General features: G+C 39.0%; 2 protein-coding genes across 16 annotated transcripts in view; both read right to left on the reverse strand.

The window, feature by feature from the left end:
* LOC131258042 (protein STRICTOSIDINE SYNTHASE-LIKE 10-like) overlaps positions 1 to 25,760 on the reverse strand; it is a 136,326-nt gene that overhangs the window by 53,838 nt on the left and 56,728 nt on the right. For 2 of the 15 annotated variants that reach the window (XM_058259076.1, XM_058259077.1), the window contains exons 1-4: positions 6,425 to 7,036; positions 6,037 to 6,320; positions 5,832 to 5,885; positions 2,106 to 2,205 (exon numbers count right to left, since the gene is read on the reverse strand). The exons of 1 other annotated variant lie outside the window; for it this stretch is intronic. In XM_058259076.1, the coding sequence (XP_058115059.1) occupies positions 2,106 to 2,205; positions 5,832 to 5,885; positions 6,037 to 6,320; positions 6,425 to 6,463 (477 nt within the window). In that variant the 5' untranslated portion in view covers positions 6,464 to 7,036. 12 more of the 15 variants (XR_009177816.1, XR_009177811.1, XR_009177802.1 and 9 more) reach the window with 11 other exon arrangements.
* Positions 9,225 to 24,513, reverse strand: LOC131258045 (probable inactive ATP-dependent zinc metalloprotease FTSHI 3, chloroplastic). Its single transcript, XM_058259091.1, has 3 exons — positions 24,372 to 24,513; positions 23,697 to 23,997; positions 9,225 to 9,897 (listed from the first exon to the last, which is right to left on the reverse strand). Exons 2-3 carry the CDS (start codon positions 23,983 to 23,985, stop codon positions 9,707 to 9,709), a joined length of 480 nt encoding a protein of 159 aa, XP_058115074.1. The 5' UTR covers positions 23,986 to 23,997; positions 24,372 to 24,513; the 3' UTR covers positions 9,225 to 9,706.

The raw sequence follows: 25,760 nt of genomic DNA on the forward strand, positions 1-25,760 counted from the left end.
CAATTCCCTTACTTCACGGTCATTTCCATGCATTTCATGGTCAATTCCCTTCACTTCACGGTCATTTCCATGCATTTCACTGTCAATTCCGACGATTCCATTTCATTTCACGGTCAATTCAATGCATTTTACGGTCAATTCCCTTCATTTCACGGTCAATTCCATGCATTTCACAGTCAATTCGCTTCACTTCATGGTCATTTCCATGCATTTCATGGTCAATTCGCTTCACTTCACGGTCATTTCCATGTATTTAACGGTCATTTCCAGCAATTCTGTTTAATTTCACAGTCAATTCCCTTCACTTTACGGTCATTTCCATGCATTTCACGGTCAATTCGCTTCACATCACGGTCATTTCCTTGCATTTCATAGTCAATTCTGGCGATTCCGTTTCATTTCACGATCATTTCAATGCATTTCAAGGTCAATTCCCTTCACTTCACGGTCATTTCCATGCATTTCATGGTCAATACCCTTCACTTCACGATCATTTCCATGCATTTCACGGTCAATTCCGGCCATTTCGTTTCATTTCATGGTCATTTCCCTTTACTTCACTGTCAATTCAATGCATTTTACGGTCAATTCCCTTCATTTCATGGTCAATTCCATGCATTTCACGGTCAATTTGCTTCACTTAACGGTCATTTCCATGCATTTCACGGTCAATTCAATGCATTTTACGGTCAATTCCCTTCATTTCACGGTCAATTCCATGCATTTCACAGTCAATTCGCTTCACTTCATGGTCATTTCCATGCATTTCATGGTCAATTCGCTTCACTTCACGGTCATTTCCATGTATTTAACGGTCATTTCCAGCAATTCTGTTTAATTTCACAGTCAATTCCCTTCACTTTACGGTCATTTCCATGCATTTCACGGTCAATTCGCTTCACATCACGGTCATTTCCTTGCATTTCATAGTCAATTCTGGCGATTCCGTTTCATTTCACGATCATTTCAATGCATTTCAAGGTCAATTCCCTTCACTTCACGGTCATTTCCATGCATTTCATGGTCAATACCCTTCACTTCACGATCATTTCCATGCATTTCACGGTCAATTCCGGCCATTTCGTTTCATTTCATGGTCATTTCCCTTTACTTCACTGTCAATTCAATGCATTTTACGGTCAATTCCCTTCATTTCATGGTCATTTCCATGCATTTCACGGTCAATTTGCTTCACTTAACGGTCATTTCCATGCATTTCACTTAACGGATTGGATTCCGGATCGGATCAGTCCGGATTAGTATTGATCCGAACTCGACCCGAAACGATTTTAGATCTGGATTGCCCGACTCGATCCTGACTGATCCAGGCTGTCGGATCAGGTTAGATCTGGTCGGATCGGGTCGGATCCACCGGATCGGGTCAGGATTGCCCAGCTCTATCTTTGCCTAGTTCTAGTTCGAGTTACTCTCAGATTATGTACAAGGTATAGTCCCCGTGGATTCGACCTCGGTCTTACCGAGATTATTACTACATCACAACCCTATACTTGGGGTGTGAACAACTTCCAATGTCTCCACACATGCAAACATGGGTAGAAGCCGGATCGTCAAACTTAATTCTAGAGCATTTAAGCAACCATGAAGGGTAAAGATAAATTAGTGCAGGGTGCACATGATGAGATTTAGCTTATAGGAATGATTAGCTTTTGCCCCCCACGATGGAATTCAATTCTCCAAAAGATTCCCTACAAGGACAGTTTGAGTCTAAATACATTGAGCATGATGAAAGGAAATATAAATCTCAGTAGGATAAATGGTGCTAATTCAATAGGTAATTGTCAACCATCAACTAAAAGATGATTTTTTAGAAATTGAAATGGGAACAGAAAAAATGACAAAACCACAAAGAAAGCAAGAAAAGAATTCACATTTAGATACAAATGGCAAAACAGAATACCTTTGACAAAAATATTATAACATGGATTAATTGATGACAGATTAAACCACATATAAGTATCTGTTATTAAGCTTTGTTATTCCTCAAAAAGAAAGTGACAGTATAAATGGGCTTCTTCCAAGTTCAACCTTGCAGCAGATGATGAAATCTTAGCCTTGTCAAGATGGGATTAGGTGCACTAACTGACCTTGAAATGTGGAGGTAAACAGCGCATCATCTTAACTCGCAGACACAGTCCAATAACTGTTGCCATGCTATAATGCTGGATGGTTGGAGTGAAGGTAATCCTAACAATTCAAGTAGGGAATTAGTACCGCTGTTTTGAAAAATACAATAATCATTGCTGTAAACTATCAATAAATCCATATCAAGTAAATATAAAACATAAGAGTAAGAACAATTCAATGACAAATAGAATTGCAAGGCAGCCCATATTAGAAACCAATGTTACTGTCAGCAATGTGACCAATATCATTCAGATTTTGAAATATTGCAAGAAATACATTTGTGGGCTGAATTTATTTGTGGGCTTGGGAGTTGGATTAGAGCCAATATACCTTTTTAAAAGAGGATCCAAAGGTTTATGCTGACTCAAATTAATGTTGGCCATGAGATGGTTGAGGAATTAGTTACCGGCATATTGCCAAGGAGAATTGAAAATAAAACCAAGCCACAGATGGAAATGAGAATTAGTACTAACGTGCATATTACCAATGAGAAGTGAAAATAAAACCAAGCCACATATAGAAATGAGAACCGCAAAGAAAATCTCCCAAACATAAGTACTTGTTTATAGATTTTGGCCAATAGCACTGCAAAGCAGAAATAGCCGTCACACATTAGCTCAAAAAGCAAGACACTACAATGCAATATGAATGTCCCTATCAATGCAACTGCCTAAAACATAGTCCTTCAAATGCATCATTGTGATCATTGCTGGAACAAATGTTTAAAGGCATTAAGTAAAGAAAAATTGGTGCATTAGCTTCATTTTGAGTAGTTGTGTGTTACATTCATGAAGCTACTGTGTGAATTGACAGTCATAGATGTATTCTAACACCTACTTTTAAAGCCACATGTAATTTGTTTTTCCCAAAGTCTAAAAGCTTTCACTATCTTCTGACCTGTAGATTGTAGTTGTGTGGCTTCAGTAAACAGATTATTGGTGACTCAAGTATCGATCGCATGCTGTGTTTATGAGGATGCTAAGCGATAAAGTAGGGATGACTAGTCTACTACTAGCATTCTGCACTCACCTGTGGCATCATGTGTCTTTGGCATTTCCACTATGATTAAATTTTGCCAATTCAATTCATAGTCTGATACAAATGTCTCTAGGATAAGCTGAACATACAAATTTTTCCAGCGGTAGACTGAAATATTATTGTTCATTGTTTTTCAGTCCCTTACGATAGGCTGCCACTAGATTTTTTTTCCTGTGGTATCCCGAAATATTTCCCTTCGATTGTAATTTTTTTTTTTTTGATATGGAATGCATAGAGGTTAAAAAAAATGATAGATGCAAAAGATGGTTAAAAGAAAAAAAAAAAGCTGAACATACAAATTGACATGCAGGGCCTATTGAGATGTTTTAATGACATTCAATCCTTCCATCAATTCAGTCTAATACAAATGTCTCTAGGATGCACTCTAAAACAAAGAAAGAAATAAAGGTGCTTTCAAGAGAACCATCTAAATTAATTTCCACCTGGAGAAAAATCTGAAATATGGTTGCACGAAATATGACAGGAAGCAATTCATGTATAGAGTTGGGCAAGCATCAATTTCAATATTTTAGCAAGTACAAACAGCTAGGAAGCAGATCTGTTAGAAAGATGGGTGATGATTTTTTAAGGAGAAGTCTTATAATGGAGGAAAAGTTCAGTCACAATCCCAGCTTAGTAGCAGCTTGAGTGCAGTCGTGTCGATAATAGTCCATTGGCACAATATAATATGGGAATCCTCTCTGTGTGTGTTGCCCTTTCCTAAAACTTCCCTCAATATAATTCCAATCAAAATTAGTTGACAAAAGAGTATAATTACAAATAAACATTTTTGGAATAGCTTTTTCAAGAAAATGTTGCTTGCATGGCCATTGTGCAAAGAATGTCAATTGCTCACTTTAAGTCTCGAAGTCTAAAGTATAATGCTAGGTGTTAAAAGAAGCGGTTGAGAATTGTGCTATACGTATCTTTTGTTAAAAGGTGCCAACAACTAGTGAGAGGCAAATCCAGGTAGACAGACTGGAAAACTGTAGTATTGAATGCTATTTACCAAGGTGCAATGCTTAACCAAGGAGATAGAGAATTCCCCTAAGTTTTAGAAGATTGGAAGATCCTATACCTTTGATCTTTGGATTATATACTCTCGGTTGAATTCGGATACCTACTCCCGACTGCAGCAAAAGCACATCTCATTCAGTTGCTAAATCACACTGATTTCTTTTCAAATTTTAGGTAAGGAGTCATCCAAGCAGGAGGTAGGGACAGAACGCCCTGTTTTCTTCGTCTTCTTCTTCTTCTTCTTTATAAGTGGAACCATTGACCACACATAGTTAGGAGGTTAGAATCCCAATCACTCTGCTACATGCACTTTTGTTGCATGATAGGTTGTATTTTATATGTTTATTTAACTAGACATCAGAAGTTTTTTTTATGTGCGGTTGAACCATTTGGTACCAATTTAACAATGGAAACAGGTCAAAATCCAATCCAGGTTTTAAAATGTAAGCGTAATATTGATTTCCTAAAAGAAAGTGCAGAACAATCTTATACAATGCAGAAGCGGAACTGACATCCATTGTGCAAAAATAACCAAACAAAGATTTTTAGATGAATCAGATTTGGGATCATCATTATCATAGACTTAACATTAGTCCCATAATTACTTAGCTGGAAATTGTTTAATGAACTAAATAATAGAATGGATTAGAAAAAAACATATGATTTACATTTTAAGCATCCAAGTATGCCCAGTTTGGCCACTTGCAATCTTAGAATTCAACTCAATTTGAAGAGAGTTGATTCCAACAACTAGCCATTGGTAAAAATTGACAACTTCATATAACATCATTTGATAGACTAAGAAAGTAGCAATGCAGTGCCAAAAGGTTACCTCATCTAGAGTATGCTGAAAGGGGGAAATATAGCCTCTTGATGTTCAGAAAAATCGATTTGCAGGAAATAGTGAAACCACCAAGTTTCTTGTTTTGAACTGCTTGGAGTAACTTCACTATGATCGATGGTTTATAATGGTTTCGGATGCACTGATTTTGGCAAGCTACACCTTCCTTGGCCAACACATCCTGCAAATGAGTTAGACTCTCCACACCAGCCCAAAATCCACTGGCAATGGCAATACTTTCGAAAGTTTTTTCTTTCTTTCCTTCTTTCATTATTTTTTGTTTTTAATTTTTTTTTAGTTTAAAAAATTATTTTTTTCCATACAAACACCATGCCGATCTAACAGACATTAACCAAAACAAGAGATCACCCAAATCACTTTAGTGATTTTTTGCAAAAAGAGTTAAAAATATATATTAAAAAAAAATCACTAACTGATTTGAAGGAAAAAATTTAATGTAGCAAGGTTTAGAAAATGGAATTGTGACTGCAGAAAAGCTGATTGGTGTTACAGTTGCATAACAGAAAGGAAAATGAGTAGTCAAAACCTCTAAAAAGGAGAAAAGGAGTACATGCACATGTTACTACAGGGAGTGGAGAAAGGGGAGCAAAAAAAAGAAAAGAAAATGAGAGACAAAAAATCCATGTTACTTGAGACCCAACTTCCAATAGAAACTAATAAAATACAAATAACCCATGTCATTTGAGAGAGCTCATCACTTGTAAAGGAAACATGAATCATAATAAAGGGCAATAAAAGACTAAAAAAAATGAAAGAAGCATAAACTTACAGTCCAATAAGTGAAGAGCCTTGTGTTGTTATCTCCAAAAATATCTGGGCTGACCTGTTTTTGCATTGTTAACACAAGGGTTTATTTATTTTTTATTTGTTTTTAATTCATAGTATTGGACTGACAATGATATAATTCAAATTTATAGTAAACGAATTTCTTTCTCTTTCTAATTTTTTTCCTGGTATTGAACTAACAAGGATACCTGCCAACCAGCTTCAATACAACTAAGATCTTCACTAAAAGAGAGACACGATGACCCAGGGATGGCTGAAAGACGGTTGTCTTCTCTGACGTCAGAGTTGATAGCTCGCATTGCTTCAGCTTGACTGCAATCACCATTGATGGAATGGAGAACAACTTCAGTTGCCAAAAAACCATTGCACTGGTCACCGCCTTTTCTGCATTTAGGGTCAATAATAACAACTGATTCATCTGCATTAGATGGGCCCTTGCCTGGAAATAGGATTCTCTGCTCAGCATTTGGGTCTGCATGTTTAAGAAACAATCCACATTAGATTTGCATGTGTGGCCCACCTGATGAGCTGACTGGCCTGATTTTTGGGCCAGGGCATGTTAGTGATGGGACCCACCTGATGGAAGTACAGATAACATCCGATGTTAGCATTCATCCTTGAATTATAATGTTTTGATCCTCTCTTTTTATCTGACAAACAGCTGCTATTGTTGAGGACTGTTGGACTTCTTGTTCCAGTTTATATAATGGCAAGAGCACTGACTATAATTCAACACAGGCTCCAACAACAGGTAGCTCCCGTTTTCCAAACCTACAAGCAGGATCTAGGCTGTTCACCAGGTAGACCCCAGCAAATTACCGACGAACCAAAAATCATGTCAGGCTTGGCATCAGGTGGGCCACATTATATATGGAAAAAATGATGATTTTTGAAACTCGTCAATGGCTACACATGTGGACCATCTGATGATCATGCTGCAGCACATAACACTGATGAGCCCCTCTAATGAATAGCTTAGAGCTCGCATGGGGCAAGAGCACAACTTCCTCAGCAGACGTAACACTTTATGCTCCAAAATTCACTATTTTGTTGTGGTACATTAGGAATCCGATGAATCTTCCCTCACCACAGCCAAAGAAAATGGACGGCCACAACAGCAGCTACAACCTCAGCCACATCTCATACCTGTGCATTAAGCAACTCCCTCTATTAAGAAACACAAACCACAACTGATCCATAGCTCAAGTGGTAGACTGAGTGAAAGATACCTCATTTCAACACTGAGGTCTTGGTATCGATTCCCTAGTGGGGGTGGCTAACAGTGAAGTGTGAACTGACAGTGGGGTGTACCAACAAGCAAACAAAAAGAAAAAAGAAACACAAACCACAACTGTGTGACCCACCACCAGCCCACCTGGGCAGAGGTGAGAAGTTCCATCTAGGCCATTATCCTATATTATTCCAACTAACAGAAGTTGGATGGATTGAATTGAATATGGGACTCCCAAGTGCATCATTTGAATTCAAGGAGCCATCATATACAGTGAAGGGCTCTTGATGGGTGGTTATGATGTTGTACATGGTTCAGCTACGTGACATGACTTGGCTGTTGCAGGACGGTCGGATTCATGAATTGTGTATAATCTGTTTTCGAATACAGTGGGTATCCTCCTACACAGATTTATTGATTTTGTACAGATCGTATGGATAGGTATGTGGGGTCCATAGATGGCACAGACAGTTCTTTGAGCAATGCACTTATCAGCCACATGTTTGGGATCCATCTGCAGATTATCCAACTGATAGGCCCAAACCATACCTATGGGCCGCCAACCAATCTGATCCGTCTGATTGTGTACATGTTTAGGGCCTCTCATCTTGTGTAGAGATCGTGGGACCCACTCGATTGGTGCTCATTACGAGCATGTATAGCATGCTTCAATGGATTCCAAGTCAGTTTTCAGGGACCATACCATTTAGATCTGGTTAAGGTTTTTATGTAACTGATCTAGATGATGGGAAAATTTGAAGATAGGAGTAATGGTCTCAATTGGAGGGATTTTGTGGGATCAGAATTGGGCCTAATCCTGATTTTGTGGGATCCCAGACCAAAACAGACCCTTCAGAGCCTGTTTGGTAGACTCGAGTTCACCTCATTTTAGTTAAATCATGATTCTGTATTAGAGATCACAACTGTTCACTATTAAAATTATTTTTAATCTTTAACAAAAAGAAATATGATCTCTAATACAAAATTACAATTAACTAAAATGAGATTAACTCATTTTTAAGGCCGGCCAAACAGGCCTTTGGTAAAATTCCAAAACCATAAAAAGATATGTGGGCATGAGGGAGCTCTTTCTTTCCAATACAACACAAAAGAGCCTCATTTCATGATATTTGGAAATTCTGCTAAGAATAGAAGTTCCTTTCCAAAATCACAAACTATTTTTCTCCACTTGTATGTGGCCATGAGCCAAATGGATCTTTATCATTTAGGGCCTGTTTTGTTATCAGTAAATGCATGCAAAAGGGTGGTAAATTAGTAATTATGGCAAGTGTATGCTGTTTGTTTTAAGGTTCATTTCACGTCAGAAATTGGGCAAAACTCAACCTTTAATAGGTGTGCCCGACCATGATGTTTGTGTTTCATCCACACCGTCCATTCATTTTTTAAAGATCATTTGAGGGCATGAACCCAAAGATGAGGCAGATCCAAAGCTCAAGCGGACCATGCCATAGAAAACAATGGAGATTGAAAGTTTACCATTGAAAAATTCTTAGGGGCTACATAAGTTTTGGATCTACCTCATTTTTTGGCTCAGGCCCTAAAATGATCGGACAAAATGAATGGACAGTGTGGATGAAAGACATACATCGTGGTGGGGCCTACAGAGTTTAGGTGAGGTAATCGAGCTCTCTTTTTATGAACACTTCCTGGCAACGTCTTTACTCTTAGCAAATACCGAAGCAAGTCATGACTACTTCTTTACCACTGGTTACAAGCATTTACGGGTAACCAAATAGGCCTTTAACTGAAATTGTCCAGTCTGTTGATTTTGGTTGTGAGAGAAAGCTTGTTGGTTCAAATCTTAACGGCCTTTACTAAATTCATGATGCTAAAACCTTTTAAGAATGGGAATGTCTCACCAACTAGTAGTGGATGAGAAAGCTTAGCAACTAGTTGTAAGTGGGGCCCATTATAGTATGTAGTGTGTATGACATCTAACTCATCTGGAAGAGTCACCTCCCCATGAACATGGGGTACCCCAAAAACCAAACAATCCAACAATCTGGTGGACCACCACTTGCTCCAAAAGCTCGAACTATTAGAACATGGCGAATTAATCCCTTTATCTCATAGCCCAGGACCTCGGCCAAACCCCCCTTGTGGGCTCGTGGGCCCCAAATCACATGGGCTGTCCACCCCAAGTGTGTCCCCGCATCCCACAGGCTACCCCACTTGAGCCCGGTGTGAAATGCCCCTGCATTAATCACCCCCGGTGAGGAGTCTCGAACACGAGACCTCCCGCTCTGATACCAAATTTAATGCAGGACAATTAACCACTTGCTCTAAAAGCTCGAACTGTTAGAGCATGGAGAATTAATCCCTTTATCTCATAGCATAGGCCCCACATCTCATGGGTTAGGACCTCAGCCGAACCCCCCTCGTGGGCTCGTGGGCCCCAAATCACATGGGCCACCCACCCCGAGTGTGTCCCCGCATCCCACGGGCTACCCCACTCGAGCCTGGTGTGAAATGCCCCTGCATTAATGGTGGCCCAACAAGCAGCTATGGTTTTCTCATCTACAACTAGTTGCATTTGACACATTCCATTCGAGGCAGATTGTACATATAGAAGCACTGGAGAACATACCTCATGGTCAGTAGTAACATCAGCTCAATGTCTGGTAGCCTTCCAAGCCATCCGCTCTTGGGTCATTACTTCTGATGGAAGATGGCATCCAATAAAACAGTCTCCCGAGCTCCTTGCCGATAGTACTCGGAGTCAATTGCTTATCATTGTTCTCGAACTTCGCTCTTTCTATTGCCACCATAACATCTTCCCGATTTACCTTCACACCACCTATGAAAATGTAAAGATGAAATGAATTTCTTATGAAGAAAAGGGCATTATTATTTTTTTTTTCTTGATTAAGCGAAAATGAAATTTTTCTTAAAAGCAAGAGAACAACAATACATGTGGAGAACATGGTGCCAAAAACTATCGATTATTCATTTTCAATGTCATACCATGTCGCATTTAGTCATATGATGTTCGATCAGCAATTTGTACAGTACCATTCGGGTTTTTAGTTTTTGTGAAAGTGGGGTCCATGGTTTAGTGATCCAAATGATTTGGGTCCCACTGACTATGACCCATGAACTAAAATTCCCCTAGATGGAAAAAAATCATGATCCTTCCACAAGTGGCCAACAAATAGACGGTTAAGAAAGAAAATGCAGCATCAGTCTACATTTAACCAAGAGTATTCAGTGGTAATGTAACGCCCCAAAAATCGGGGGTCGAGCAAAAACTCAACTCCCGAGTTCCAACGCATCACTTATGCAACATAGAAAATGATGTTAAAATGTTGTCCACATTAGTGCATTAAACATGAGTGAGATTATACTAAAACATCATATCATACTCCAGAGATAATTAAGCAAGCGAAAGACTGAGATAAGTATATAATGTATAGCAATGTTTCTCAATTCCTAGAGTATGAGTATGTTACCAGGCTAAATATATACATGTGTTGATCCACAATATACAAAATACAAAAAAATATACATGTCAAACTAATTCATATAATCCCTGTAATCCCGTCGAATCAGAACAAGGTCTACGAGGACCCGCCTAATAGCTGAACATAGGAGAATTCTTCCTCCTCGTCCATGAAGCCCATTTCAGCTACAACAGAGTCTGGGTGGTGTTTTAAAACATCGTCCCAGGTGGGAATGAGTAGCTAATTCAGTGGAATTATAAAGCAAAAGTTAACATGTTATCAATTCAGTCAAACAGTAATGATAAAGCAGTACAACAATCATGTCATAAGTACTCTTGTTAATGCAAGGATGGTATGCGACAATGATGAATGCCCTCGCCTGCACTCCCTCAGCGACATCATCTCATGATTGCGCATGCAACACTCCCGGTAAACGTGCGCTTCCTCGCCAAAGCACATGCAATGCGGTGCATGATCGTGTTAGCCAAGTTCTTATTTAGGCTTATTCATACAGCAGATTCGGGAAGCTAAGGTACCTCCCTTATATCATTACCCAAACAATGATCCATCTAGGGTCGTCAATCCTAGTCAATCACATACGATAGGCAAGTTCAGGTCACTACGGGAGGCTCGTCACCATCCGCGTAGGCCTGTTTATACTCGAGGTCACTACGAAAAGGCTCGTCACCTTAGCGTAGTCCTAGTGTATACTCGAGGTTACTCCACCGATGCCCTACCAACTGGCAGTCCATTTTCGAAGGCTCGTCACCAACCCGACTGGGGACCACAGCTAGGCTGCATCGGGGTAGGCCGACAGTTCGAATACAGTGTCCCATACCACCGAATTCGGCTCACGAGTTTGGGTTGCTCACTGGACACTACGGGGAGGCTCGTCACCCCAGCGTAGGCCGACAGCTCGACCATGGTGTCCCATACCACCATGCCCGGCTCATGAGTCTTAGCGGATCGTGGTACCAAGGTTAAACGGGCTTTGCACTGGTAAGTTGGTACCTTAGATTCAAGTAGTAGTGTTCATACATGGTAAACACATGATAGGCCAATCGGGTTACTTGACAAGTTCGATTGGTATGAGCGTACGCTGAATTGGTCGACATGGTACCACTGTCGACAATCATCGTACGACTTGGATTCATCAAACTTATCCAATGTGGCGAGACTAGTTCGGCCACTCATTCAGGAATCATTACTGATTGCCTAGACTACGCAATAGTCCCAATCATACTCAAACACTTTAGGCATTCATATGTGATAGTCAAAATAGCATGTGACAAACAATTCAAATATAAATCTCATTTGAGCATTTTGACAAACACATAGCACACGTGTTATCATACGTAACATTTCATCCATAAAGCACGTAGTAGTAAGATAGGTTACATGAAGGAAATGTAACTAAAGATAAGGTAATTGAGAATTCTATCTCAATACCCTCCTTAAACACATTTCAGCCAACATTTTCTCATTCAGGCATTTTATCAAACACTTAGACTACACATGTCAACATGCATGTAATAAATTAGTTATAACATATATTATGATAAGTCCTTTTACAAAGGAGTTGTCACACATACAACAATCATATATTTACAATTCATAATCATGGCAAGCACAAATCCAAATTCCATATCCATTCAAACATTTCAACAAACACATAAAATGCATTATAATCAACATAGTTTATATATATGCATAATATACGGAAAACATCGTATCTAAGCACATGTGATAGCAATCAAGTCAGTCATAAATCATTAATTGATATTGAAAGCCTTGAAAACCATAACCTAAACATTTATAGTCCGCGCCTTTCATCGGTAAACTCGTATCGAACTCAGTTCGATCATTACGTCTTTGTCTACGGCACAACGGCTACCTGAATCACAAAATAGGTTAGCTATTTCGCTGATTCTACTATTTGGATTCCTAAATCAGATTAGGGTTAGGATTTCTTACCCAAGAACGGAATCGGAATCACCGGTGTAGCGACAAGGAAGAGGCAATTCAGCAAGCGGAGTGGTGGGATCGAATCCCAGCGAAGATCTCTCACTTTCTCTCTCTTCTCCTCACTCTTTCCTTCTCTTTTTCTCTCTTTTCTCTCCTAGGGTTTCAAATTTCGTATGGAATGAGAGAGGGGTGGGTTTAGGTCCTTATATAGGCCCATAACTGATGGTAATGGCCCTAGGGCTATGGTATACTTAGGTTATAGCCAAAAGTCGACTGTTTCGGGCCAACGGGGTTCTTCTGAAGGTCCCTTTTCCGCACATGGTCTAGAGAAAGTTCCTTTACAATGGATCTATGGCAGGTTAATATTTTGGTTCGATCGGATTAGTGGATAGACCGTGGAGGACCAGTTTCAGTTCAACGGTCATGGCCACTAGATCAGAGCCACAAGTACACTGACATGTGTAGGGAAATTTTCCTGATCTAAGGGTATAGTTAGGTCAGAATCTGATGGCCTAAAACCTTAAATTTGGCCTGCTGGCGAACGGCCTAAATCACTTAAGTTTTAGTTCATTTTTTAAAGATATTTGCGTTTCTCACACGTCGCTCTGGGCTCAAGTTGTGTGTTTTGGGATACTATTTGGACTTGATTTCCGGGATGGTTGTCAAGCCCAGTAAGGCGATCATAACCGTATAGTTTCCCAGTAATCGGACTTTCGACGCGTGGTCCATGTCTGATACGGAGTTTCAAGATACTCCCGAGAGCAACCGGGTTTTGAGATTGATCCTAGATTTCTAGGTAATATTGGGTTAACGATTCTAATGGTTTTGGGTCTTGCAGTTCGTATAAAAAGTAGTTCAAGCCAAATCCATCAATTATTTAGTTTTGTACTTAACTAAATTTCGCCCTAATTACAACAAAATAAGGTCCTAGGGTAGGAGAAGTTGATCTATCCAAACAACCTATTTATTTTGTGATGTTCCCTAAGGTTAATGGTAAAAAGCCCATTTTATTTATATATTTACTATTTACAGTAAATTTTAGTTTAAGTATTGTTCTTCATCATTTAAACTTTAGGATTAGTGTCTAATATAAAAGTACTTAGAAAAATTTGAAGAATAAGGTGGTGAAAGGTGAGATGTTTTTGAAGGAAATGAGTTAAAAGGGGATTTGAGACATTGGGATTGAGTTATAAGAAGTTAATAAGGTGTTAGGATCGACCCATTGCCTAAGGACATCCAACTCCAAGTTGGCAAAAATCCGGGATATTACAGGCTAGAATGTTCCAATCTGGGGGATTTTGCTGCATGGGCCATTTATAGTGAGGTTCATCATATCAATGGATCAAATCCCTGAACAATGGCCCTCACTCGTAAAGCATGAAAGCCAGAACACGTTGTAGAAACCCATGCAAGGTATTCAATAACGGTAATGGTGGCCGTAACAGCTACCGCCATTACTATTATGATATGGGCTGCAACGGCCGCTACAACCCATTTTTGGAAAATAATAATAATAAAAATAATAATTACAGGCCATTTTTTCCATAATTGCCGTTAATGGCCCCATAACACATAAGGGTTACCACCGCAATCATTATGTAACTGTTTTTAATACCTTGCACTCAGCAACAACGTCTCTCAGGCTCTAACGCCACCATCAACAACCTATTTGGTAACTCTGTTGATTTCCTGACATAAACAAATCAATTTGTTTCACTAACTACATTACAACAACAATAGTGGCAGCAACATCCAATTTGGTAATTCTCTTTATCTATATCTGACTAGAGCAAATAAATTTCCTTCACTAATGCATTACAACAACAATAATAATAAAAACAACAACAACAATAGCAACAACAACAACAAGAAGAAGAAGAAAAACAAACCATATTTGATGACTTAGGACACAGAAAATCAACTAGCTTCGCTAGTTGATTGTGCATTGTGGCATGAAAGATCCCACCTATATTTAGTAAGAATTCAATGGCATGGAATGCTGGAGAGATAGAAAGAATGGAAATGTGGGGGATTAATCTTTCCTCTTCTGATCTCCTTTAAGCAGACGACAAGAACCTACTGGGGAAAGATCATGCATCGAATTCAATACATATATCAGTTAAAACAAAATCCACCTTCTCGCTCATAGAGCCTGGCCTCTCTTGACACTGTTTCTTACTTGCATCGACCTACTCATTTCCATCTACAACGTAAGCATCCATTGTATTATAAGGAGATGCTGCATGATGGCCTAACCCACGTGGCTTTTACCAAAATTCCCGAATTGACCCTACAACCATATACCTAAATCAATATTGTAGTAGAAAAAGGGAAATGTTCCTCTTAAGGTCAAATCTTACCATATGTTATGGTAAGGTTGAGCTACATGGGCACCACTGTGATGTGTATGTGGTATCTGAATCAAGCATTTGGTGATTCCCCTCCTAAACATGGGATACCCCAAAATATCAGTGGTATCCGAAACTCAGTGGGCCTCATCATCTGGAACAGTGCAAAATCATGCCTAAAACATCTAAAAATCACTGTGGGGCCCACATGAGTTTTGGAATGGCCTGAAATTTGGTGGAATCTCTTATCTAGGTGGAACACACAATGGATGGGGTTGGATGTCTAAACCAAATCTTGGTGGGCTCCACAAACAATCAGAAAGGTTTTGATGGGTTGATATTGATTCTCAACAGTTTCCTATTGTGTGGTCCATCTAAGTAATGGCTTGGGCTAGATTTTGGGCTCTAGGTCTAACGGGGGGACGGGGGGGTGACATATCTGATGAATGGAGAGAATTTCCAACACACATGGTGGTGCCCGTAGAACTCGACCTTAAGGTTGACCTTCTAGGAACATTTCCCATAGTAAAAAATGTCTTTTTACTTTGAGATTAATTAATGCATTTATTATAAACTACTGCATCAAAAAGCAGCCTATCATGTTATTATTAGCGTTGATATACTTTTAAGGAGTCACTATAGTATTTACAGACTCTCTTCTTGATATGATAATGCAATTTTGTACTATTCTATCACTAAAGGTACAGAAAGGTTCCGGAAGGAGAGGATTTTGATATTTGTTCCCCACATTCAATTGGAGCCCTCAAAACTTCACACCTTTTTCTTATAATAATTTCCTCTTCCAACATTTTTGTTTCGCAGTTACTAAAGGCTTAGAGAAGAAAATAGCTGTACTTATATCTTGTGTTTAAAATGCAGATTTTTTGGGCTATAAAGTCCTATATTTTAGCTAGATAAAAATGGTTGCATTAGATATTATTTACAATGTGAAAAATTCGTAGTGCTATGAGAGATTGTTATTAAATATCAGCATACTCTGGGTGGTCAATCTCTAACTGTACTTGAAGATGACCTTGTTGGAAATGTTTGTAGCACAATTGTATGTACTGCAATCTAACTATAAGGAATGACTGTGATGATGATGTCCTATTGTCGGAAGAAGCAACTATAAATAGCGAGGTCACATCATCATCATCATCATCTATGCCTTATCCCAACTAATAAGTGTCAGCTACGCCTACATGAATCCTTTTCCACCATTCCACTCTATCAATGGCCATAAGTTAGTCCAAGGTGATCAAGTCTTTTCTTACTACCTCCACCCACATTCTTTTGGACATTTCCCTTGCCCTTTTAGAGCTTTCAACTTGTACCAATTCACTCCTAACCACCACAGTTCTTAGTCTCCATTGCACGTGACCAAACCATCTAAGTCTACTTTCCCTCATCTTATTTCCTATTGGTGTTACTCTTAAATTCCATCGAATGCATTCATTTTTAATTCTATCCTTCATTTTCTTACCACCAGTGTTTTTAGGGCGTGTTTGGTACATGGGCTTAAATGGGATTAGCTAGGATGGAATTGCATTTGGTCCCGTGCAAATTCCATCCAGCGTTTGGGGAGGACGGGAAGGGTTGTGATTAGGTGGGATGGAATAGCAATTGGTCCCATGCGGGATTTCCGGTGGATTTTGAAATCCACTACACATGGTCCCCACATTGATGCATGTGTTTTACACATGCCGTTCATCCATATACACCCTTTACACATGACATTCTAGTTATATACGTGTACAAGTGACCAACATCCATTGTGAATTTGGTTAGTTGATTACAATTCTGTGGTCCACCGAACAGGATTTTGCTTAATCTAGTGTTTTTCCGATAGCAAGATTTTTATACCAAACATGGAGATTGGATGGCCAAAATACCATGGCAATTCCAAACATGCAATCGTTGTTCAATAATGGTGTTAATCCCATCTAATACAATTCCATACCATTTAATCCCACGGACCAAATAGGCCCTCAGTATCTTGCGATATCATTGATATATTCCACGATATATTTGTTATCTCAACTGGCCGATAAGAAACCAATCTTTAATATCCATTACTTATGGTATCATGCAATATAGTGCAATATGTTGTGGATATCAAGATATTGGACAAAATATCCACACTCCCCCTTTATAAATACTAATGTATTGTGTAATACAATGATATCAAAAGGGATAAAAGGAAAATTGCACTGTTTGTCTGAAAAATCCTTACAAATTCACAAAAAAATCTCTTAAAAAAAACTTATTACTAGTACATTGTAAGGTGATTTTGACCATTCACTCTAGTTTGTTGGAAGAAAATCTTTGAACTTTCTCCAAAATCGCGTCCAAAACTTCTTGGGGCCGGATTATAAAAGGTGTGTATTTTTTTTAATTCATTTTTTTTTTTTGTTTTTATATGTTGTAAATAGTGTCAAATGGTCCCCTTGCTCATTAGATGAATTGGTAGAGACAGTGTAGTGTATGTGAGTAATATAGGGCTCAAACCCTAATAATGTTACCTTTCAAAAAAAAAAGTATCAATGGGTAAGAAATCCATGATTCTTCATGTTTTGCATGAAAATTATATATTTTGAGCTTCGATTTTAATATTTAGGGGGAGATGAGCCAAGTTGCAGAAAATAGGGGAAAATTTTTTTTTCTTTTCAAAATTTTCCAAATCAGTTGCAACCTTAGTGTCCAAACACAAAATCAAACATGTATATAACCCGATCTATGCATTCTTGGAAATTTGGGGATTTTTGGAAATTTTTTTAATTATAATTGAAAAATAATTAAAATTGTTAAAAAAATATATATTTTGTTTTTTTTTTTTGGGAAATCCATAGGAGAGGATTCTATCTCCAATGTTTGTCCAACAATATTTGTTTGGCGATATGGTACTCCTTCAAAGTGGTGGCACTCGCGTGGCTATAGGGAGGAGGAATGTGCTAACAGTAAATAAGCTTTGTAGAAGAGGCTTCATCTTGTCGAATGCTTGCCTGCTATGCTTACAAGTCGAGGAAACGGTAGATAATCTGTTTGTCCAATGCCCGTTCGTGAGAGAAATGTGGAATAACTACTTCAATTTATTCGGAGGAGCATGGTTATTTGCGGGATCTATTGATAACTTCCTTCAAATGTGGCATGGTGGGGGAATAGGGAAGATTGGGAGAAAAAATTGGCATCTATGCTTGTTATTAGATATTTGAGCTTTATGGCTTGAGAGGAACAATCAATGTTTCAAAAATCGTAAGGGGTAGACGTTGGAGGTTTTTCGTAGGGCAAAATCTCATGTGATGGAATGAGCGCTAACATCAAACATCATTCCTCACTTTATGGAGTGCTGGAGGGAATTGTTAATCTTTTTGCTTTTTATAGTTGTACATTTGTGGCTTCAGCCTTTTAGTAATAAAATCATCAATGTTTATATATATATATATATATATATATATATTTCTAGTTTTCTACTCATTCTTTTGCTTTTGAATGTAATGCTTTTTTTTTTTTACACATGCACACACACCACCACGCACTCACGCCGTAGTGGGATTTCACCACCAATGGGTACTTGAACCCTCAACCAGGTGTTGAAACTCCTGAGAGTCTACCACTGGAATAAGAGCGAGGACCCTGAATGTAATGCTTATGTTTCTATACATGTCTTCTTACATTTATAAATTTTATAAATTGACTTTGAATATAATTGGATCAGTTCAGTCAAAAAGCACATAGATTAGGATCCTATACAAATGAAACCTATTGTGTGCACTTGTTTTTTTTTTTTTTCATTTCTGAGTGTATATTGGCATCTTTTTTAATAATTCTTGAAGTTTCATTGAAAATTTCGACCAATTTCCCAATGTTTCCTAACATCAATGATAAATTACGTGATACAACCAACGTAGCTCGTGTGATAATCAATATGTGTCCACATCCCAATGGTGCAATATATTAAACGGTAACGATACAGAAAACATTGCTCACCACTCATCCATCTCAATGTCCTCATTTTAGCTACACTCATCCTACGAATATGTTGTTCCTTAACTACCCAACATTTTGTCCCATAAAGCATTAAGCATGGTTGATCTTATAGCCATCATACAAAATTTCCCTTTCAAGTTGAGCGGTAGACGATCATCACATTAAACTCCAAAGGAACCATTGGAGATTGTGCAGAAAACAATATATAGAAATATTTAATATAAAAAAAAAACAGGAAAATAAAATGGAGTAAAGAAAACTTATTGTTTTGGGTCGAGGCATGACCGAGTCACTCAACTTGAAACCAAATTTGCGCTCCTTGGACCGCATCCCAACTGCAACAGGAATCATGGGTGATTAGCCTCTAGGATACAATGACTATGACCTGGTCCTAATGGTGCACTCATTGTATATGAGCTTGAACTAGCATGCAAAACTTAAACCGAAGTGAGATTACTCGGTGACGAACTCAATTGTAAAACAACAATAAACTAGAAACTTATTTTGAAGAATCAGAGAGGGAAATTTGTTTTCTGTGAATGAATGAAACCAAATAGGAGTAAGCCTATTTATAGACTTCGATTAGGTGCTTAAAGCACCATTTCAATGGTTAAGTCCGTTGGATTTAAACCCAACTGGTGCGACCACCCAAATAGTTGCATATGAAAGTGCGAGTATACTCTCGCAAAATCGAAGATGCAAGCGTACTCTCAATCTGCACATAGACCCAGACCCAGACCCAGCCCGGCTCGGCATGCGCGCGTGTTCTAAAGCATAGGTCAGGGCTAATGGTGTAGCGGCCCCACATGACCAAATTCGCATGGCCCTTGAAATGGGCTTAAGCCCTATTTAAAAGTCCCCTCTTATATACATGAAAGTTTCCTTAATCATTTCTAATGGGGGACAAAGAGGGTTACTAAAGACAAAACACCTTTTTACAAACCAAAAGAAACGAGAAGGAAAATTTTGAAACACACTTTATTATTTAAGATTCATTTTAAATACAACATGCACATCTCCTTTCTTCCATCCAGCTTGATTTCTGGGGCAACATCCTTCTCAAACTCTCCACTCTCATGAATTATCAACCAAAGAGATCAAAAGCGGTCATTTTGGGAAACTTCATAATCAACAATCTTAACTAATTCCTAGTTCCCTGCCTTAGCTTTTGCTTAGTGGGCTTTTTAATAAAATTGCGTTACTTCTAAAAAGTAAATAAAATAAAAAATAATTCCTCGTTCACTCCTATTGTTAATAGAATTGCACTCCATTTACTCTGTTTTGAGTCCAACAAATTTTAAATCCTTCAGATTTTAAAGCACCCTTCCATACCCTCAACTTGTCAATCAAAACTATGTCATCTGCAAACAACATACACCATGGGATCTCTTCCAACAAATGGCTCATTAATTTGTCCACAAACAACACAAAAAGTTACAGACTCAATGCCGACCCCTGGCGCAAGCCTACAATAATGGCAACTCACTTGTCACTCCACTAGTTATCCTCACATTTGTTAATTGTTACTACGCCATCGTACGTATCTTCAATCATGTCAATATATCCTCTTGAAACTCCGTTCTTTCCAAACACCCACTAGATAAACTCTCTAGGGACCCTATCATAAGTTTTCAATAAGTCAATGAAGACCATGTGGAGATCCTTCCTCGTCTTCCTATATTTCTCTATCAATATATTAAGTAGGAAAATAGCTTTAGTGGTAGACCTCCATTGCACAAAACCAAACTGATTTTTCTGATACGTCTGTCTGATGCCTTAGTCTTTGCTCAATCACTCTTCCCAAAGTTTCATAGCATGGCTGAGGGTCTCCTTCACATAAAAATGTTAATGAGGAATTATATGATCCTTGACCATAGCATATACAAAGCAGCCTCGGGTTTTCATTTTCTTACAAGAGGAGCCCATAGTTCAGTGATCCAAACTATTAATCTGATGGACCCCATTGTGGATAGACCATGCCCCAAAAAATCCCAGATCGGAAAATCCTATCCATCCAAATTTTCATCTTTTTGTTTGTTGAACATGAACCCTTGCTATATTTCTTCTCCTAACGTCTATTTGCATGTCAATAACTGAAGGGTTAGGGTTTCCTATCGAGGATGATTTTTTGGGCAAGGTCCAATCATAACAATGGCTTGACCGACTAAATCATGGGCCACACCTGTACAAACTGAAAAAAAAAAAATAATAATTTTAAAAAAAATGTCTTCCAATACCATCTCATCAGTTATGCGAGTAAGTAAATTTTAATTTTTGGACTTCCGGCTTTGTCCTGGCTCCAAATGCACCCATCAGGCCTGGAAATGGGATGGGCATGGGCCAGGATTTTGAACTAGTCAGGCTGGGTCTTTGGGACGGCCCAATTCAAAATTTTGAATTTGCTGGGCCCGGGGCTGGCCCATTGCTAGACTTAGCTCCCATAAGCAACTAAACTGATTCAAATACAAATATTCAGGAAAATGGAGCAACTTTTATGACTTTCACTAATCCTCTTCTGAATAAGCAGCATGTCTCCACACTGTCACAGACCAAACATTTAATAGAGGCTATTCCATGGACTTAGCCATTTTGGCTCAGCCTTCTCCATAACATGTAGCCTTCTAGAGTAGGATAGTCTTGTATAAAAGTGTAGGGTCTCTAAAATGTTCTACAGTTCTCTAGGGAGACTTTGCAGCTAGATGAATGTAGAATAGCATAGAAGAGCTGCAGAGTATTCCTGATTATCTAATGAATGTTGCATGGTTTCCTCCTAGCCATTGATGTGAGATGGCTAGAATGATACTAGACCTATAATTAGGAGGGTTCGTCATTCGAGGGCACCTCCGAACTTGTAAGCACTCAAGCTTGTGGTAATACAAAAATCTTCTTCCTTCTCACTCTCTTTTGCATGCTTTTTTCCTTCCAACTAGCTAGGCTAACACTTGGGTGGATGGTTGACTCATCCACAAAGGGTCCAAGGAGTGCCATTCAAACCGTGACAACTGACAACATGCTTCCTTTTCAGTTATGAGAACAAGTAAATTTTAATTTTAAGCTTCCAGTTTCGCCCTTGCTTACACTACCATAAGCAACTAAAATGATTCAAAATGCGGGAAAAAGGGCTAGTTCTCATTACTTCCTGGAAACTAAAAACTGAAATATCAACCAGACAAGAAACTAACAGCGATCATCTACCCAACTAAGCCCCTTCAAACATGACTGTCTCAAAGCTATACCACATGCATTTCAAGCAGGACTGTCAACCTGCGGGGTTTGGACTGGGCTGAGGTCTGTCCAAGCCTGGCCTGCAAAGTAAAACCTAGGCGTAATCCTAGCCTAGGCCTGTGCCAGGCCAAAACAAACAGGCCCGATCCTGGCCCTTGATGATTATGCATGGCCCGCGCTCAAATCCATCCCAAGCTCTCAAGCCTAGGCACCCACTTTTGTGCAACATCTGGGCTGTTCATTAAGCATGCCCATTGTCCATGATATATGACAAAAATGCCCTTAAAATCCTAAAAGGGCTGGTCCAGGCTGGGCTGACGGGCTCTTAGACAAATCCCAAGCCCAGCCTAGTTATTAAACGGGCCTAAATTTTAGGCCCTGGCCCATCCCTCAGTCCTACGATTCCAGCCCAAGCCCAGCCTGAACTGGGCCAGGATCGAAGCCTGACTAGCCAGCCTGACCCATTGACAGCTGTAATTTCAAGCATCTTTGAATTTCAAATAAGACCTACTTGCTTCCCACATTTTGTCTGCTCGCTATAGACCAACAGGCATATCCTGAATAATTGTCTACAACACTGTTTGCCAAACAAAATGCATAAAACACTTAACATGGTGTCTTGCATAAAAAAACATAGAGAAAGGCAATGCCAACATTAATCTATTTCATTTGGCCCATGCAATCCAAAAATCCATCTATGCAATTATGTTTGATCCATCAAACATAAGCAATCCCCTGATTGCCTGCCATCCTCTTATTTTCATTTCTTAAATGACCCAAAGGAGAATCTCCTTTCCATTACAAAGCCTGATTTGCCTTCCAGTTACAATAGATTTACAGCAAGATGAAAATGAAAATATTAGTGTTGGCATGTTCAAGCACCAAAATCTAAAAGTGGTCAGATTTATTCGTTGAGTATAATTCACCTACCTGGTCTTATGACTAGAGTACTCGTGAAAACCTTCTTCCTAAGGTGCTGCTCCCATTTCTTAGGTGTCGGCGCTTTCTAACATTTTGAAACAAACGCTTCCCCATTAATTGCTCTTGAATCCACTATGATTCCCTCACATTTCGTGCAACTAAGGACTAAAAATGATGTTTCATAAGTCAATTCAACCACAGTTATAGGCAAACTATGATTCTTGCGCAAGCGGCAACAAGAAAATTCTCTGAGGTTCCACGAGTGAATCAAGCAGACAGCACTGCAGCTACATAAAGAAGAACAATACAATTTTCTATCTACAAACTGTACCTATGATGCCTACCTTTTTGGTGATCCAAACCATTCACATGATGGGCCACATCATGGATGTGAAACGATACTCTACAAGTCTCCCCCATTGGATGATTGTAACCATCCGATAATGTCCACATTAAATGTAGATCATTGGTCATAATTGTTGATTTTCTAGTCACCATCGAAGGATCTAATCATCTGATAGGAGAGAAATTAGGGCATGCACATCATGATCCGCCCGCCAGTTGCCAAAAGGCAGGCACCACTTTAGCATTGTTGGTCAGACAAAAACACAGTTTCTTTTGAGCTCCATACAATACCTTTAAGAAAACCAATAGACCACCGATAATCTGATTAATTTCCAAAAATGAGGTTATTAAGGTTTCAAACTCACCTCTGAGAGCAGCGAGCAAAGCCGCTTCATTGACGATGTTTGCTAGATCAGCACCTACAAAGCCTGGGGTGAGAGATGCAACCAAATTGCAAATAAGTTGTGGGTCTTCTTCTAATGGAACTCCCCTAAAATGTATAGCCAAAATCTTTTTCCTTCCATCTGCATCTGGTTCTCCTGCAAACACCTTCCTAGAGAAGCAGCTGGGCCGGCAGAGAGCTGGATCTAATGCTTCGGGTCGATTTGTTGCTGCAATAACAACCACCTTCACGTCTGACTCAAATCCATCCATTTCTGTCAGCAACTGAAAAACAAACACATTTCCCCAACTCAAATTACAAATAGATGTGAAAGCTACTTGTAATAGTAGGACAGAGGTTTACCGACAGAAATTTTGAAAGAGACATTAGGAGGCTACTTGTGAAAGCAGGCTTCTCCATCCTACTCTTGCCAATGTGTGTGCCACATCTGGGCCATTCATCATGTGGCCCCAGCATTTATGTTCTGTACCTGGCCTGAAAATCAGGCTGTTCTGGTTATAAGGTGGGCAACATGTATACAAAATAAATGGATGATTGGAAAATTGACCAGCGCTCCACATCTGATGTACGAACGCAGCCAACCTGATGACCAGATCAGCCAATTTTCTGGTCGACAGAAAATTAACATGGGGCCCACCTAATGAATGGTCTGGATCTCAAACATGTTCCAAAAAAAAAATGGTGGTGCATCAACAGTAGAAGGTTAAGAATTGCCTGGTTTAATGTTTGGTCTCGTTCATCATTGAAACTTCTACCATGCTTTCCTCCCACAGCATCAAGCTCGTCGATGAAGATGATTGACGGTGCAGATTTCCTTGCGACACTAGTTGATTGTTACCAGGCTCACAGTTGGTAAGCATTCTTTGCAGATTGTTTTTAATCATGCGGTCTATCTGAACCACTGATGGGGCTGATTTAAGAGCTCTGGGTGTAGCATTGGGTAACTTAGCTAATGGTTGAGGTGGATTTTACATGAACATTGTTCCCTGCAGTGTAGTCTTGTAACTTTTGAATTTTACTGAATTTCAAGATCCATGGTGAAAATGTGACTGCCACTGACTGCGTGGATCTGATGCACGTTTGTTCCACATGACAGTCTCAATTTCTCTCTTCCTTCCTCCCTCCCTCCACATGGGCTGCATATGCCACATTCTCCAATATAAATAATGAAAGAACATGTAATTATGTGGTGCTTTACTTGTTGGTCAAAGACCTCTCTCTTAATTAGAGATCTTGAGTTCAAAACTCTAATATAAAACTCAACTTAGGGCTATATTTATTCTAGCCACAGAAGTTCTAAGTAGGGTTGATGGCCATGGTCTATACAAGGTACTAAAATCTATGGATCATAACTCTTCTTGGTTAATGATAGTAGTATCCAATCATTAGTTTCCAAGGACTACTCTAAAGGACCACTACACCAAAATCCCTCTTTAGGAATGGTTGAAAAGCGTTCCTAAACCATTTAGGAACGGTTTTCAACCGTGGCTAAGTATGGCGTTGCAAAAATGAGGGATGGTTAATTTTTGGGAACGGTATTTTTTTTCTCATTTAGGAACGGTTTTAAACCAAAAAACCTGTACATGATAATAGAAACAACAAAAAGAACTTCAAAATAATGAAATAATAGGGTATAATAAAACATGGAGCAAACTCTCAAGGAAGATGAGAAAAAGATGAAAGATATGATATTCTAAACTAGAACATTGGTAGCCAATTCTAACGCTTCTTCCCTGGTGAGAATAAGCCACAATATGGTCCTAGTTTTCTACTTTCAGCACAAACTAGCGTAGAAGATGCAGTCTATGCTCCAAAAATAAACAACCGCATAAATGACAAATATGTATGCATGTATGAATTAATTATAAAATAATACATTAATCAGAGTATAACACTCACAAGAGATCAGTAAATAAGGTCTAAGACTATCCATGCAAGGTTTTACTCGAGGAAAAACAAAATGAGGAAAAGAATGTCCTGAATAAATGAACATGCCAAAGTAGTGAAAGAACTAAATAAACAAAAA

The sequence above is a fragment of the Magnolia sinica genome, chromosome 10 (assembly GCF_029962835.1).
Source record: "Magnolia sinica isolate HGM2019 chromosome 10, MsV1, whole genome shotgun sequence".
In the NCBI taxonomy this organism is placed as follows: domain Eukaryota; kingdom Viridiplantae; phylum Streptophyta; class Magnoliopsida; order Magnoliales; family Magnoliaceae; genus Magnolia; species Magnolia sinica.